The sequence below is a fragment of the Magnolia sinica genome, chromosome 2 (genome assembly GCF_029962835.1).
Source record: "Magnolia sinica isolate HGM2019 chromosome 2, MsV1, whole genome shotgun sequence".
NCBI classification, from domain to species: Eukaryota; Viridiplantae; Streptophyta; class Magnoliopsida; order Magnoliales; family Magnoliaceae; genus Magnolia; species Magnolia sinica.
The window spans coordinates 83,336,536-83,353,687 of record NC_080574.1 but is presented as its reverse complement, the minus strand read 5'-3'; the positions used below and the strand labels follow the sequence as shown (position 1 = coordinate 83,353,687).

Genomic DNA, 17,152 nt, shown 5'->3' with positions numbered 1-17,152 from the left:
TAAATTTCTTTTGACATTTCTTAATTTGTAATCCCATAGCTTATGACCCCATTAACCATAGGAGACTCTTGTTGCATAGGGCTGAAAGTCGGGCGGATTCAACCCGACCGACCTGAGACCGACCCGACGTCGGGTCAGGCTCGGGTAGGATATGGCGGGTTCGATCTTGGGCTTGGGCTGTAAAAACACCAACCTGATAGAATTTCGATCAGGCTTGGGTTGAAGTCTCGGGTTGCCCGACCCAACCCGAACCCGATAATTATAACATAAATATATAATAAATCAATGGGATAGTCTTCATTGCACGTCATTTCCGATGAAGGATTTCGCTCTCCCACGTGGAGCCAGATTTTTCTCTTTCATGCGCCAGATTTTTCTCTCTCAGATTGCATGGGATGTGGATACAGTGCGAAAGCCTTTCGCATAAAGATACCGTGTAAGGATGCAATGTGGGGTCCACCGTGATGTTTATTAGAAATCCAACCATCCACCCATTTTTCTATCTCATTTTAGGACATTAAACCAAAAATGAGGAGGATCCAAAACTGAATTGGGCCATAAAAGATGAAACAGTGGGAAAAGGAATTCCTCCCGTTGAAACCTTTCTAGGCTCTGCCTTGATGTTTATATGCCATCCAAACCGTTTATAAGGTCATTTTTACTAGGATGAAATAAAAACACTAAAAACTTAGACCTATGAAACTTTTATATCCATATAAATATTTCAACAGTGGTCACTAAATCTCCACTGTTTCCTCTCGTGTGGCCCATTTGAGTTTTGGATTTATCTTAATTTTGGTCACATGTTCTAAAATAAACTCAAAAAACTAATGAACGGGTTTGATTTCTAATAAACATGGCAGTGGGCCCCTCCCAAAATCCTTGTAGAGAAACTTCTTGTGGAAGGCTTTTGCGGGAAATCCACATCCGTTTGCATGCTCCACGGCAGCGGAAACAGATTGGCTATTCCCAATGGCCAGTGGTCGATGCTCTATGGACCCCAACATAATGTATGTGTCTCATCCATGCCGTGCATCCATTTTTCCATATGATTTTATGGCATCAACCTAAAATTGAGGCAGATAAAAATCTCAAGTGGACCACACCATGGGAAAACAGTAGTGATTGAAGATTTACCATTAAAAACCTCCTGGGGCCCACAGTAATGTTTATCTGATATAAAACCTGTAGATTAGGTCATAGAGACCGGGATGAAGGCAAGAAACAAATATTAGCTTGATCCAAAACTTTTGTAGCCCCAAGAAAATTTTAAGAAGCTTTTAATGGTAGGATTTCAATCAACACTGTGTGGCCCCACATGAGATTTTAATCTACCTCAGTTTTGGGCCGATATCATAAATTTATTTGGAAAAAATGGATGGACGACATGGATGAGGCACATACATCATGTTGGGGTCCATAGAACACTAACCACTAGCCATTGAGTAGCGAATCCGTTCCCAATGCATAACTTCCATACTGATTGCTTGATCCACTGCATGACTTTTAACGTGTGGTAGTTCTTTGGCCCCACAATGACTGTATTTTACATCCATACCATCCATCAATTTTTATGGATCATTTTAGAGCATGACCCCAAAAAAGAGGCACATTCAAACCTCAAGTGGACCACACCACAAAAAGCAATATTGATTGAACAAACTACCGTTGAAACTTTCCTAGGGCCAAGCTTGATGCTAATTTTTCATCTGACTTGTTCATGATATCACAGACACTTGGAATAAGTTAAAATACAAATATCGGGTTCATCAGAGTCTTCTATTGCCCTAATTTTTTATTTTTTTTTAATGGTAGTCATTTAATCCCCGTTGCTTTCTGTGGTGTGGTCCACTTGAGCTTTGGATGTGTCTCATTTTGGGGCTCAAGCTCAATACTGATATGTAAAAATTGATGGACAGTGTGGATGTAAAACCTAAATCACTATGGGGCCCCAAGAAGTTTCACATGCTAAAAGCCATGGTGTGTAATAGCAAACTATTTTGGAGAGAGAAATTCAGGTGTACAAGTGAGAGAGGGAGTCAAGGAGCTCGTTTGCGCTGGAGAGAGAGAGAGAGAGAGAGAGAGAGAGAGAGAGAGAGAGAGAGAGAGAGAGAGAGAGAGAGAGAGCATCTCACAATGTATGTAACTATGTATCATCATCAATCTATTATTCTCTCTTTCTCTCTACATCATACAAAGGTTGGTCTGATTGTTTTTTTTTTCCTCTACATTTGCAACACATGTAAAGATTTAGTTTTTTTGGTAATCATATCATGAAATATAAAATGCACATGATTAGTAATATTGATGACTTGTTTTCAACATGTTTCTTATGTACAGATTTATTTATTTTTATTTTTAATTTTTAATATCAAGATATATAAGTGGATTTCTGGAATGGGTGATAGTAATGTTCCTGTTGATGTTACGGGTAGTTTTTAAATTGATATGTTGTTGATATTTGATAATACTTGAAATTTGATATGCTTGATTGTTGAAGGAGTAGTTGTCCTATATTTGAGCTTGTTTGTTTAGAAAAAATAAAGTTCTTCGTGATGAATAACTACGTATATAATTAATAAAATCATATGTACAAAAAAAAGGCGTGTATTGAAATATAGTAGACTAATGTAATAACAAAAATATTAGCATGTATCAACCCGACCAACCCGACCAACCCTGCTTGGGTTGGGCTTGGGTTGAGAATTTCCAATTCGAAGTTGGGTTGGGTTAGGGTTGAGGTATAGTAACCTTGGGTTGGGCTAGGGTTGAGCACCAACCCGACCCAACCCGCCCGACTTTCAGCCCCATTGTTACATCCCTTATTCTTTTGGTGAAGTGCATGCAAAAAAATATAGAGGTGAGGTAAATGGAGTGTGAAGGGAGAAAGCCAACGAGTGTAAATATCATTTACAGTGACCTTATTACAATTCAACTTCCAATTTCTTCACATCAAAACCATTCTCCACCCATGCAGCATAACCCCCTCCCATGTTCTTCACATGCTTGAATTCCTGCCATTCAAAAACAACCTTCATTTCCATCTCTCTCTTTTGTTTGAAACAAAAAACAAAAGAGGCATGACCTAAATGCCAAACAGGATTCACCCAATGCTGTCTGCTCATTATTTCCACCACGTTAAGGTGGTTGGGACTTTCTTTCTTGGCTTGGGGTAAACTAAGCGAAGCAAATCATTTCCCTTTCAATTGACATTTCCTCTGGATTTCGTAAAAAGAGAAGGAACCCATTGCTTTCCTCAACAAGGGAGCTAACGTTTTTCTTCAAAATATTAAATGATAAAGTAGAGGTTTCCCTCAGATGTGGGGTTTTGAATGACGAAATTTGAGAGAAGAGATCTCCCTTTGGAAATCGTATCTGAACAATGAAAAATGCGAAGAGAAAGCACTTTCCTTCAAAGATTCTCTAGCAAAACAAGCAAGTGCAAGGAGCTTACTTCCTCTAATGCTGATGTCATTTACCATCTGCCTATTTCACAAATTTGCTTTCCCTTGACTTCCCCTGGTTTACACCCAATCCAAATATGTCCTGGTGACGATCAAGAAGCATTTCAAAATTCTATTTTTCAGAAATCCATTTTGAAATGTGCCTTGAGGTTCCCACCCACCATTTATGGAACTGTGGGGAGATGAGTGTTCAAGGAGTACTCTGGGTGAAAATTTAGACTTAATGATGATCAAAGAAAAATTCATATGAAATTATTTTTGGGCAAGGGAAACAATATTTCCACCCAAAAAAGCTGTTACTCATTGCATGTTTTGTTTTTTATTCAACAAGTGCTTTTATCAGTTACTTTGGTAACCAAATCATCCTTGTAGGGATGGAACTAGTAATTTTTCAGGGATGGAAATAACAAATTATTTCTAAATAAACTTACAGCGTTGAGAAGATCAGCGGAGGCATGCAATGATCGAACCCCACTTTGGCAGCCCTTCACAATTCCAAGCAAATAATTAGCCACAAGGTTTCAATAAGTAAGCGACAATCTATACAAAGCCAATGCAATGGTTATCTGGGGAGGTAATGGGGCCCGCCCTGGGGTGATTTGGTCCGATTTTTGAATCGCTGGGGCTGAGTCTACCAGCCAGACCTATTGCCATCTCTGACTATAACACTCAATCATAACAGCACCTGGGACGACAACAAATACGAAAGTCGATAGATATAGTGCAGCAGCTCCCTTTTGTCGTGATATAAACATACATGTAACAAGCATGTATGTTGCGGTAGACTGCCATGGAATAAGCCATTTACCAAAAGCACGCCGAATGCACTTTGGTAACCATCCAATCGATGGCCTGCAAATGGTACGTTGTGAGCGACAAAACAACTGGATGGTGGAATTGTGCAATCACCATTACTTTTGGTAAATGGCCCATCCACGCAGGGGCTCTTCGGATTAACGGTCCTGATCACACCAAAGATGTTTGTTGTATACATGCTGACGAGGGAGCTACCCGTGCCGCGGTGGTAGACGAGAGTGCATCTCAACGCTGAGATCCCCTTGTTTGGACATTGGACCATGCGCGCAAATGAGGCAAGACACTCAAATGCAAATCCAGACTATTGTTTTTTGTGTTTAATCAATTTTGGAGACCAAACCAAAATTACATTCACGAGTCCAATTCAAGGACATTGTTGACTACATTTTGCATGGCCATTCTATTGGAAGGACCCGATCTCATTTAAGGTTAACACTCTTCACCAATGTATTCAAGGTTAACAGATTCAAATCCACAAGTACCAGGACACTTCACACCAGGTGACATTGAAGCTCAGTATACTTGGCATGTGTGCACGATTTTATGCCATTCAAGGAGATTTATGGGCCATGATCCGTCCAAAAGGGGCCGTTGATCTCGATTGCTGAAATACTAGAGCCTTCAGCTCGTTTTAGTGGAGCCCATGATTAAGTGATTTAGACCACTGGTCAGCTAGGTTCAAGGTTCCCGGCCGATACTGTTGCGCGTAGCTGCTATGGGAGGCACAATGGTTATTATTCCCCCATATATATAGCCGCTGGATTTATATATATATATATATATATATAGGAAAAATCCTAAATTTAGAGAATCACACACACAAATATATATATAAAGAGAGATAACACCCAGCTCCATAGCTCAAGTGGTAGACTGAGTGAAAGATACCTCGTTTCCCTAGTGGGGGTGGCTAAGAGTGAAGTGTGATCTGACAATGCTTGTACTAACAAGCTAACAATATATATATATATATATATATATATCAAGAGAGATGTATGATCACTTGCCCACCTTTGCGGGCCCAACTTTTAGCCCGATCCAAAACTCTGGTGGGCCATAACAAAGGGAAACAGTTTCCTCCCTTGATTTACCTCTCCATTTTCTATGGCCCACCAGGGTTTTGAATCAAAGTAAAAGTTGGCTGTTCGAATTTTGTGCCCATAATACACGTATAAAAATATGTAGGTGATCATCTCTTTGTACACACATATTTGTTTTGACCATACTTATGATTATATAATGATCGACTCTTTGGCAACAATGCTGTCTCCACATGTCTGATGATTTTGTGAACTTGATGCAGTTATACTGACAGAAAAATTCATATTTAATCTTTTAAATATCTAATACCAATGATAAAATCATATTAGCAAGAACGTAATAATAATAATGAAACAACTCGTTATTTATATTTATGTTACAGAAAATATATTTCCGAGGGATTTTTCATAACAGACTAATCATCCAAAAACCAACCCAAAAAAATAAAAATAAAAATCAAAATGGGAATAAAATGATTGACCTAAGGCATGAATTCGAAATTTATTTCATCCTACATCTATTCCAGTCATTTACAATTAACATTAAACAAAAAATAATACATTTTTGGAATTTTTCTTGACAGTAACAATTCATCCGAAAACCAGCCAAAATTTAAATATAAAAAACACAAAATGAGAATTGAATGACTAATCTAAAGCATGAATATATACATCTATTTATCTTTTATATATTCCAACAACGTACAGTCAATTTTAAACTTTTGGGGTGATTTTTCGTAACAACCACTGTTCATCTGAAAATTAGCAGAAAATAATAAATTTTAAAAAATTACAAAATGGTTTTTAATAACTAATTTAAGGTATGAATTTTTACATTTTATTCATCTAACGTCTATTCCAACCATTAGGAATCAATCTTAAATTAAAAAATACATTTTTTGGAGACTTTTCTAGACAGCCATGGCCATTCGAAAATAAATCAAAGTGAACGTTTTTAAAAAAAAAAAAAAAAAAAACACATAACGAGATTTGATTCGTCCGAGGAGCTCTCAATTTTCCCCAAGGAACTTTGGTTCATTCAAATAGCCTAAATTGAGCATTTTAATCCGCAAAGAAGGTACAAGATATGTCGAAATTAGCATAGGATTACTCCAAGAACAATGTGTGTGTGTGTGTGTATCTATATATATATATGAGCGATAGAAAGGGGGGTCATTGGAGCCGGGTTTTAAAGAAAAATAAGAGTTGCTTTTCTTTACCGTTATTGAGGAGTCACGGCCATTACACATGACATTTTTAGGGGTGTCCATTACACCAATTATCGCATAACGGGCACCACTGATATAGGTTCCACTATGGGTGAACGGTGGACCATTTATTTTTAGCTAAATGTGAACGGTAAACGCATTTCTTCTCTTAACCATCAAAATGGAAGATTAGGATGGTCACGTTAAGGAGATTTTTGGAACATGGTCCATTAATCCATCCAAGGTGGGGCCTAGTAGATCAGTCTGAATTGATAAAACCTAGCCCCAACTTGTGCAATGTCCAAACTGAAAGCTCGTGCATACTCTACATATCCTAGGGACGAGAATCGTAAACCCAACCCTAGCCCCACTATTACTAAGTCCAAACCGAAAACTCGTGCTCCACTGCATATCCTCAGGGGAGAATCATATGATTCTATATAGAAAGTGGGTGAGGGTCGGAATGGCCCTGGTGGCCTGCTCATTCGACAAGCCCGACCTGGCTTTGGACTGGAATTGGACCTGTTGGTTGGTCCATGGGTCGGGCTTGGGCCTAGCATGCATGGTGTAATCAATATTTCAGCTGGGCTTGGGCTGAAGTCATTTTAACCTCACATGACTTCATATGTACATATCTTATATCTTACAAGTATGTAATTCTAATCCTTGATTGGTGAACATATACATCTTCAATGTAGCCTATTGATTTCATTCTTCTAGGTCTCCATTTCTTTAGTGCATGTGTGACCCACTTGATCTATCAATTTTTGGGCCTGTCCAGGCCGGGTTAGGTCAGGCCTTATTTTTTTAGTGTCCACGTGGCATTGAAATGTCAGGCGGGCCTGGAGCTAGTCTGGCACGGCCCATTACCACCCCTAAAAGTGGAGGTGGGTATCAAAATATTCAAAACCAGTAGGCTGAGTACACAGGCACCATGCGCATGCTAGCTAAACCTGATTCAACAGTCATGAATCATTGTAATCCATGAATAAAAAGCCAAATTAAGGATGATGATGATGTTGATTACCACGACTAGATGATCTTCCTTATTGCAAATCAATGAAACCTGCTCCAGAAATTGAGCGTTTTTCACCCTACCTGAATTTTCCAAACAAACCAGAAAAAAATATAAGAATATTACAATAATAATGAGAAGACTAGGGGGAAAAATGGAACTAATATATGCATCCTCTATCTTTTGCTTGCCTATACGAATACAAGTACTCTCTATTTTTCGGCGGAAAATATAAAAAAAAGGAAATGATACGAAAAGCAAAAACCTTGAGACGTAATAAACATATAAGGTACATTCAAAGCGTTTTCCAAATGTCCTTTCTTGTACTCTTCAACCGTCCTATTATCATCCAAATTTAACAAACAAATACATTAAAAGAAGGACAAAAGCTCATAATAAGAAGAAGAAGAAGAAGAGAAAAAAGAAAACCAAGGAATTAAAGGGAACTGGTTGCTAGGCCATCCCACCTCACGTCCAGGTAACGATGGCCTGAGCGAATGAGATCCTTAGCAGTATGGACATCGACGGTCACGACTTCTTCGGAGCTGCAATGTACAAGAAAGATGGAATAAAAGCATATGACCCAAGATATAGTACTAGCCATGTATGAGAAGACAAATTCCAATATTTGAAAGAGAAATAGACAGACGTTTTCTGAGCGTCCATCAGAGAAAGGGTCGTTGTTTTGTAGGAGGTTAAAGCCCCTGGTTTGGAGCTGTGGTTTCTTCTTCCCTTTGTTTCTCCAAGAAAACCATCCAAGGATTTTTCTTTCCAAAAATTTCCTATAAAATAAAAACGAAAAGAAAGAAGACAAAACGATGGGCTTGCTTTCGCTTTTTTATTCTGGGAGCGGATTAGGTGAGACCTGGCCTCACCCAAGACGGGTGCGGCCCTTATCGTGGGGCCTACATTGATGCATGTATTCTGTATCCAAACCGTCCATTCTATTTTCCATATCACTTTAGCACATTATTCTAAAAATGAAGCATATCCAACTATCTGTTGCACCATACTACAGGAAACAGTGGTGATTGAACGCCCTACCATTAAAAACTTCTTAGGAAGAACCTCAATGTTTCCGTAGTGTTTATTAGCCATTCAATCTGTTGATAAGGTCACATGAGCCTGGATGCAGGGAAAAAAAATATCAACTTATCCAAAACTTTTGTGACCTATTAATGATCAATCACTGCTGTTTCCTATGGCATGGTCCACCTGATAATTGGATCTGCATCATTTTTGGAATAATATCCTAAAATAGTCTGAAAAAACGGGAGGACGGAGTGGATACAAAATACATAGATCAAGTGGGCCCCACGGTAAGGCCTGTACCATCTTGGGTGTGGCCGGGGTCTCACCTAATCTGCTCACCTTTGTTTTCGGCTCAGGTTAGTTACATGGTACAGGCGGCCATTGTATTTGTACATTATACATGGGTTTTTAATTCTGACAGTGGAGCCCATTGTCCAATAATCCAGACCGTTGTTCTGTTATCCAGAATATCGATAGAGCATGCAATACCAGAATACCTCAGATTGAATGATTCAAGAGGCCAATACAATAACTTGAACGTGGACCCTTGTTATTATTCATTTATTAAGTATTGACCGACCGTCTATGTGATGACGTTTCTGGGCATGAATATAGAGGTTATTTGACTTTTCCTGTGGATGACGTTTCTGGCCATGAAAAGTGCATCAATGGTCAGGATTCCAAAACCATAGCCGCACTTGTCCTAATTTGAATACCCGTGTTAAGGGTGCAGATGGAAGCCACCTATGATATCATTTTAATTTATGGGCCCATTTGTAATTTCTCCTGGGTTAGTTGTAGAGCTAAGCATATCTGACCCGATCAGACCTGATCCGATTCGTTCCGAACAGAACCGACGGCTTGGATCGGTGCGGATCGAATAGGGTCATTCAAATCTGACAGTTTTTTGGATCGAGATCGGGTCGTGGTCAATCCGGACCGATCCGATCCAAAAACCCGATCCGAATAGATCCGGACCGATCCAATCCGACCCGATCTGGAGTGGTTCTTATCAATACTTCTACTTTTTCCTATGGTATGGTCCTTTGGATACGTATCAATTTTAGGTTCAACCACTAAAATGATCTGGAAAAACGAATGGACGACGTGGATAAACCACATGCATTCATGGTGGGCCCCAATAGAGTTTACTCAGTACAATAAGAAGAGGATTTGCTGGTGTACCACACACAGCTATATAGCTGTTGTAGGCTGTAGCTGTAGGTACGTGTCATGCGAAGACGAACACTGACACTCCTCGAGCTCCGAGTTGTACGAACAATTCAAAGGAGATCAAAGTTATGTGGGCCCAACAGTGATGTATTTATTATATCTACACCGTTCATATATTTTTAGAAATCATTATAGAGCATTATCCAAAAAATGAATCATATCCAAAGATCATTTGGACCACACCACAAATAGCAGCAGAGAATGATTTTTACTGTTAAACAATTCATAGGGCCCACCATAACGTTTATTTTCCATCTAATCTGTTCATAAGGTCACAAAGACCTAAATTAAGAAGAAAAACAAATTTCAAATTGATCCAAAACTTCTGTGAGACTGTGACCTCAAAAAGGGTTTTAATGGTAGACGTTTAATCCCCACTGTTGTTTTCAATGTGGTCCACTTGATAGTTAAATTTGTCTTATTTTTCGTTTCAAGCCTTAGAACGAGCTAGCCAAATGGATGGGCGGTTTGGATATAACACATACCCCATGATCAGACCCACAGAACTTGCTAACGTCAATACAGCAATGCACGACACTTTTGTGTACATCATGTCATAGCTGCACGCCGTGCACAACACATCAACACAGCTGTACGCGCCTCGAGCTCTGAGTTGTACGAATGGCTCAAATGAGATCAACATTACATGGGCCCCACAATGATGTATTTATTATATCCATACCGTTTATCCATTTTTCGTGATCATTTTAGAGCATTTAGAAAAAAAAATGAATCATATCTAAAGCTCAAATGAACCACACTGAAAATAGCAGTGAGGATAATGATTTTCACCGTTAAAAAATTCTATCTGAATCGTACCCAACTTGATCTGACTCGGTTTCCCTGATTGAGTCGGACTCGGTTCGGGTCAGGCCAACTGTGCATCGGATCTGTTCGAGTCAGATGTCCCGGACTCGGTCCCGGATCGGATCGGGTTCGGGTCAGCCCAAGTAGATTTCGGACCGAATCGAGTTGGACCCAATTCGATCCGACTCGGTCTGATGCCCAACTCTAGTTAGTTGATACCCTTCCTTTGCAATTAGTATGATGGTGATGCACTCATAAATTGAACATTCACATGTGGCATCTCATCTCAAGTGGAGCAATCTTAATCTTTGATTAGTGGACAATTTTCCACCATTTCATTTTTTTTTTAATCTCTAATAATCTCCACCAGATAGATATCGAGAAGGGTGGTAAAGGGAATTATATTTCTCATTAAGAAAATGTGGAAAAGGAAATAACATCTTTTATGTTTATTTGTCAATAACATTTTGTCGTGAAAATTGAGAAGTAATGTAATTTGGCAAAATAAATTTATCTCAAGAAATTCAATAACCATTGTTTCCCATGATTTTGTCAACTTAAAATTTGGATGTACCTTGTTATCACTTCAATATGATTAAACCAGCAACTCCACATGTGGATTATGAATTTCCAGTACATGTGGTTAGAGTTGGGATTCTTTAGTGCGTACCTCTCCCCTAAGCAGGGTGACATATTTATAGGGTTTTTTCTTATTTGAATGAATATGCCAGACATGTTGGAGGGGCCCATATTGGAGTTGTAATATGCTTTCGAGAATATTTTCAAATTTGCCTCGATTGGTGTAACTTTCGGCTAAGAACTCGTTAAATTGATCATGCGCATATATGATGCGAGATTCTCTTCTGTCAAGCTCCAAACTTGGAAACCAGGCTAAAAAAATTCCCGATTGCTGAATCCGGTGCCGACAGCCTCCGTAGTGCCCCATTCTCGGCTCCCGGCACCCATATACCAGTTTCTGATCTTGAGATCCTACAAGGAGGATTTTCAACATGAATTTGATTTGCAATAATCATAACCCACAAACAACACCAACGACATCATCAGAAATCCACTAAGATAAAAAACTTTGAGTACAATGCGTAAGGAAAATACAATATCGATAATTAAAAGCTCCAGAAGTTGGTTGTACGCTCCAAGCTCAATGCTGTTGTGGCGTCCTAGCGTCACTTGCACGCATCAATCGTGCACAAGCTTATAGAAAGCTTCGAGGGTCACTACAGGAAATTGCTCTTTTACCGACGACATAATTCATTGGTATTTCATATTTTTCGTCGGTAATGCTTATCACTGATGAAATCTGTCATCGGAAAGATCGTCGCGATAAGACTGTGGCTAAAGGCTTTTCCAGACGAAATATTACTTCGTCGGCAATAGTAAAACAAATACTGACGAAAAAAATCGTCGGCAAAACATGCTACTTTTGGTAGGAAAAAATGTTGTATTTCGTCGATAAACATAGCTTATACCGACGAAATATTTCATCGGTAAAACTGTTTATGTTCGATTTTTACCTACGAATTCTTTCGTCGGTATGTCTCATATATAAATTGATTTTTACCTATGAAATATTTCATCAGCATAAACTATTACCTACGAAATATTTTGTCGGTATAAACTATTACCTACGAAATATATTCGTCGGTAAAAACTTTTACCTATGAAATAGTTCGTCGGTATAAACTATTACCTACGAAATATGTTCGTCGGCATAAGACTGCTATTATTGATGAATTATTTTGTTGGTATATCTCATGTATAAATATTTGCATTAATTTCTAGCTACGAAATGTTTCGTTGGTATAAGTTTTCAACGTACTATTACCAATGACATATTTCCTCGGTATAAAATTTTGTATTAATTTCTACCTACGAAATATTTTGTCGGTATAAGTTTTCAACCTACTATTACCCACGAAATATTTCGTCGGTATAAATCTTTGTATTAATTTTTACCGACAAAATATTTCGTCGGTATAAGTTTTCTACTTACTATTACCAATGAAATATTTTGTTGGTAATAGTCTTTTTTTTTAAAAAAAATTCAGGAAAAAATTTCTGATATACACCTGTTACAATACATTTACATCATATTCACATCCACATCTATCCAAACACAAACTACATCCATCCAAACACAAACCACATCCATCCATACACAAACAATCTTATCCACATCACATTCATCCACGCACAAATACATATAAGTTTAACATTTGCATATAAAATAAATCATTAAAAAATAAAAAAATCACGAAGATGAAGGCGGAGGTGCTGGGGCATCGGTGGCTAAGCATGCAGAGAGATCCTGAAACATCTTCTGCATTCGTCGCTCATGCTCCACCCACATCTCCTCGATCATTCTCTCCTGCTTCCCCTGTTGCCTCTCATCCTCCTCCCTCTGCCTCTCTAGCTATTCTTTGATCCCATTGACGATGACCCATAACTGCTGAACATCTCTCTCTGTGAAATCAGCTCGGCATAGGATGCTCTCGCCAGCGACGGATCGACTGGAGGCAAGTCTAGCGGGTGCCATGAGCTTGGCACCATGGCCAAGCCCACACATATATCTAGAACGGGTGCCAAGCACCTCGCTCAGGATATCTGACTTACTCCACTGACTACTATCGGGAGTGGGCTAACTGCACATGGTGTCTATCGCCACTTGTAATGAAAACATATGAATTTTCATAACGAATGACATTTAATTCAATGCTATTAAATTTTATATTGTAAAATTTTTTACCCAATTCTCGCTGGCTCTATGATGAACCCAAGATCCCGTCACTTGCCGACAGTGAGTCCCTCTATAAAGGTCTACTGGTCCAGGCTCCTGGCCGGTGAGGGAATCTCGCTATGCAATTGAAAGGACAATAGAGTTAATATAAATGCATGGAAAGAATATATCAACTTAATAATCACTAGTAATTTCTTACCATGTCGTGACGATGTTGTACAAATGACTTTGAATCAGCTACGTGGTTCACTTCTAACTTTTCTCTGTTCACAGAATTTATTCTGCTCCTTTTTTGAACATATTATTCATAATACATTGTTATTAATTACGAATTTAACTGTTACCTTAAGATATCATAAATATGCAAATATTACCTGAAAAGTCTCAGACAAAAATCGCTCGCAGAGTATCCGCCAGTCGTCTATGGTCACGTGCGGTGGTGTGGATAGTACGACCTCATCATAGGTCCTGCACTACTTGTACCGCTGGTGTAACTCTCCGCGGTACTCCTTAAACTGCTCCCTGACCATGTCATCGACGACATGAGAAATGTAAGGAACACTCAGATCTAAGACAAATTTATCCTGCAGTTTCGTAAATAATATATTAAGGCAATAAACTTATTAAGAAAACAACTTAACCGTAAATGAACTTTCACAAAAGAAAATTTAATTTACTAAAATTTGCCATAAGGTGTTGACGAATGAGCTGCCGCACATCATCTGTTACGTTTGCCCAACGGGAGTTGGTGGTGGGGATTAGAGATTGAGATAGGACAATGACCTCCGATGTAAACAACCTGACATTGTCCCCAACAGGTCTAAGGCAGTCCTGTGGGAACTCTACTGTCACCCTATCCTCACACGTAAGTTGCTCTAAAACTAACCCATGCGTGGGTCCACGTCCTCGTCGGCTGGTCAATGATGCTGTCATAAAAGAAATATGTAAGTCTGAATATAAACAGAAGTCATTAAAAGAAATATATGTCTAGACTTACACATAGTGCCCAGTGTATGCGCAACCAAGGGACCAAATACCTGTGATGCAACATGTGACGTTGATGCTGTCTCTATCGCATCACGGGTGGAAGGGGTAGATCCAATTGCGAATGACCTGATCTCCCACTTGGTGCCATGACTGAATATGTGCAAACTACGAACTTATAAATTTAAACAATGTTAGTACAAGTGTATGAACATCAATATAATAAACACATTAAACTTTACAATGCAAGTGGAATATACTAAAACATTATACAAGTAGTGTTGATGGTAGAATGAATTTGTGCTTATGCTTAGAGAGATGATTAAAATATGATTAGACCATTACACTATAATGTAAGCAGAATATAATAAAACCGTAAACATTCTAGTAAAATTTGAAAATTCCATTACACATTGTCATTCTATATTAAATACATGTATTTTGTTGTAATACGAAACAACTTCGGATCAACTATCCGAAGTACTCCTTGCGTAAGTTATCATATGCTGCAGAAGTATATGTCAAGCTGTGTGAAGCACTCGACATTGTTATAGCCAACATGTCAGTCACAATAGGAGAAATCTGGTCTCTCGGGACTCCATTCAGATATGCAAGTGACAAAACCACATCTTCCATACGAAGTTTCCTATAGTTATATTCCTCCATCAGGTCCAAAATTTCTTTGAGATTGTATAATCTTTCAGCTGAGTCATCGTCGATATATTCCTCCCTACACTCATCGACCAGATCAGGTATTTCTTTGGTCTTACCAGAAGAAGATAGGGCTGAAAAGTCCATCTGCAACAGCTGATGGAGTATGCTGCATGCTTCTGCTACGTTCAGGTTTGAGGAGGACATGATCAGAAATTGACTCAACTGTAAATGTGGATTATAAACAAGTTAATTAAAGGAATAAATCATGACTTGTAATTTTCACGTATACATGTAATACATAAATTATTCAAATTGAAAAATGACATGTAAATCATGTGTACATTTAATAATCGTCGTCTGTATCACTATCGCTTAGGACTATTTCTTCTTCACCATCACTATCGCTGATCAGTATTTCATCTTCATCGTCTGCAATGTCGTCATCAATGAAACCGCTATCATCTCTAACAATGTCATGTATTATTGACGCATTAACATGATCAGGAGGCACATTATCTCTGTTCAATTTCACCACATCAATATCAACATTTGGATCAATCCTTCTATCCCCAGATGACATGTTTTTTTGATATGCTTGTTCAACCTTGACGTTTCATTTCCTCCGTCCTCGCTATCTTCAACGTCTGGTTAGGGAACGTCAAATACATTCCTGTGCTTTATTTTCTGCACCACATGCCAAGAGCCACCTAACTTAGTGTTATCGAGGTAAAATACTTGTTCAACTTGGCTGGCGAGGACAAATGGGTTGTCCTTAAACCACTTCTGAGATAAATTTATGCTCGTAAAGTAGTCGTCAGTTTGTATTCCCAACTTCTTATTTCTAATGTCTCACCAATCACATTTAAATAAGTACATCCGCTTTCTCATACAATAACTCAGCTCAATAATATCCGTCAAAATGCCATAAAAGTCAATTTTTACCTCCTCATGCGTTCCATTCACAACCACCCCAATATTTTATGTGGTCTTATACTTCTTACACTCTTCAGTGTGGAAGCGAATCCCATTTACAATACAACTTGTATATGTAGATACACATCTATCATGGCCACATGCTAGTGAGTAGAGTGCATCAGACGCATCCGCAGAGTTGCTGGCACACAACGTCTTCATCTATTATCACCTATAGAATGTAATTGTTTAGGGATTTTCTTAGGTTTAAATATTATGCAATACAACAAAATTCTAACTGTGGTGAGATACAAGGTGAAATCTTACACGTTTTGTGAACCATTCTGGAAACTGATCCTGATGCATTCGATCATAATTTGTCGGGTGTTAGGACTTCATCTCCTTGATGTGTTCGCTACACAATTGGCACGCCATCAGCAAGAAACATTAAGATCATCGTATATAGAGATACAATTATCGAGAGAAGACTTACTCTAAGTACGACTCTATTTTTTCACAAATATGTAACACATACCACCGCGCCTTTGCTTAATCCCTAAGTTCCATATCTTGAAATGCGGGGATCCTAAAGGACCGACGTTATGTGCGAATATAGATATGAGTCCTTATTCATGCTCCTGCCCTTCATCGGCATTCCGATCTTCTCAGTTGAATCTAGTCTCTATGTCACGAAGATATATGGAGCAAAATGTTAGACACTCATTATTAATGTACGCCGCAACAATGAATCCCTCTGGACGTGCCTTATTCCTCACAAATCATTTTAGTATGTGAAGGTATCTGTACAGAAAACCACTATGTTATACATATGAAAACATGGATATATGTAGTTTATGGAATGAATAAAAATTTTAATAGGTTGTACCACCTTTCGATTGGATACATTCGATGATATTGTACTGGGCCTGTAAGCTTCAGCTTGTGCAGTAAGTGAATCGCTAGGTGTACTATGACATTGAAAAATGCAGGTGAAAATATTTTTTCAAGTTTGCAAAGGATTACGACAATGTTCCTTTCCAATTGTTTAAAAACCTCTACATTCAACGATTTCAAACAAAAATCCTTAAAGAATATCCCCAACTCAATCAGCGCCGCATTAATATCCTTACTCAGCAATCCATGAATCGCAACCGGCAGTAGATATTACAGAAGGACGTGACAGTTATGACTTTTCATTCCTGTTACCTTATAGTCTGTAATGTTTATGCACC

At 38.6% G+C, this 17,152-nt stretch overlaps 1 protein-coding gene across 2 annotated transcripts; it reads right to left on the bottom strand.

The window, feature by feature from the left end:
* Window positions 1–2,877: 2,877 nt before the first annotated feature.
* On the bottom strand, window positions 2,878–8,346 carry LOC131237229 (protein HIGH ARSENIC CONTENT 1, mitochondrial). 2 transcript variants are annotated; one of them, XM_058234913.1, is made up of 6 exons: window positions 8,193–8,346; window positions 8,011–8,088; window positions 7,809–7,882; window positions 7,556–7,626; window positions 3,896–3,949; window positions 2,878–3,014 (listed from the first exon to the last, which is right to left on the bottom strand). In XM_058234913.1, exons 1-6 carry the CDS (start codon window positions 8,207–8,209, stop codon window positions 2,925–2,927), a joined length of 384 nt encoding a protein of 127 aa, XP_058090896.1. In that variant the 5' UTR covers window positions 8,210–8,346; the 3' UTR covers window positions 2,878–2,924. The 2 variants fall into 2 exon arrangements, with proteins under 2 accessions (XP_058090896.1, XP_058090895.1); XM_058234912.1 differs by lacking the exon at window positions 8,193–8,346 and having other exon boundaries at window positions 8,011–8,180.
* Between the last annotated feature and the right edge of the window lie 8,806 nt (window positions 8,347–17,152).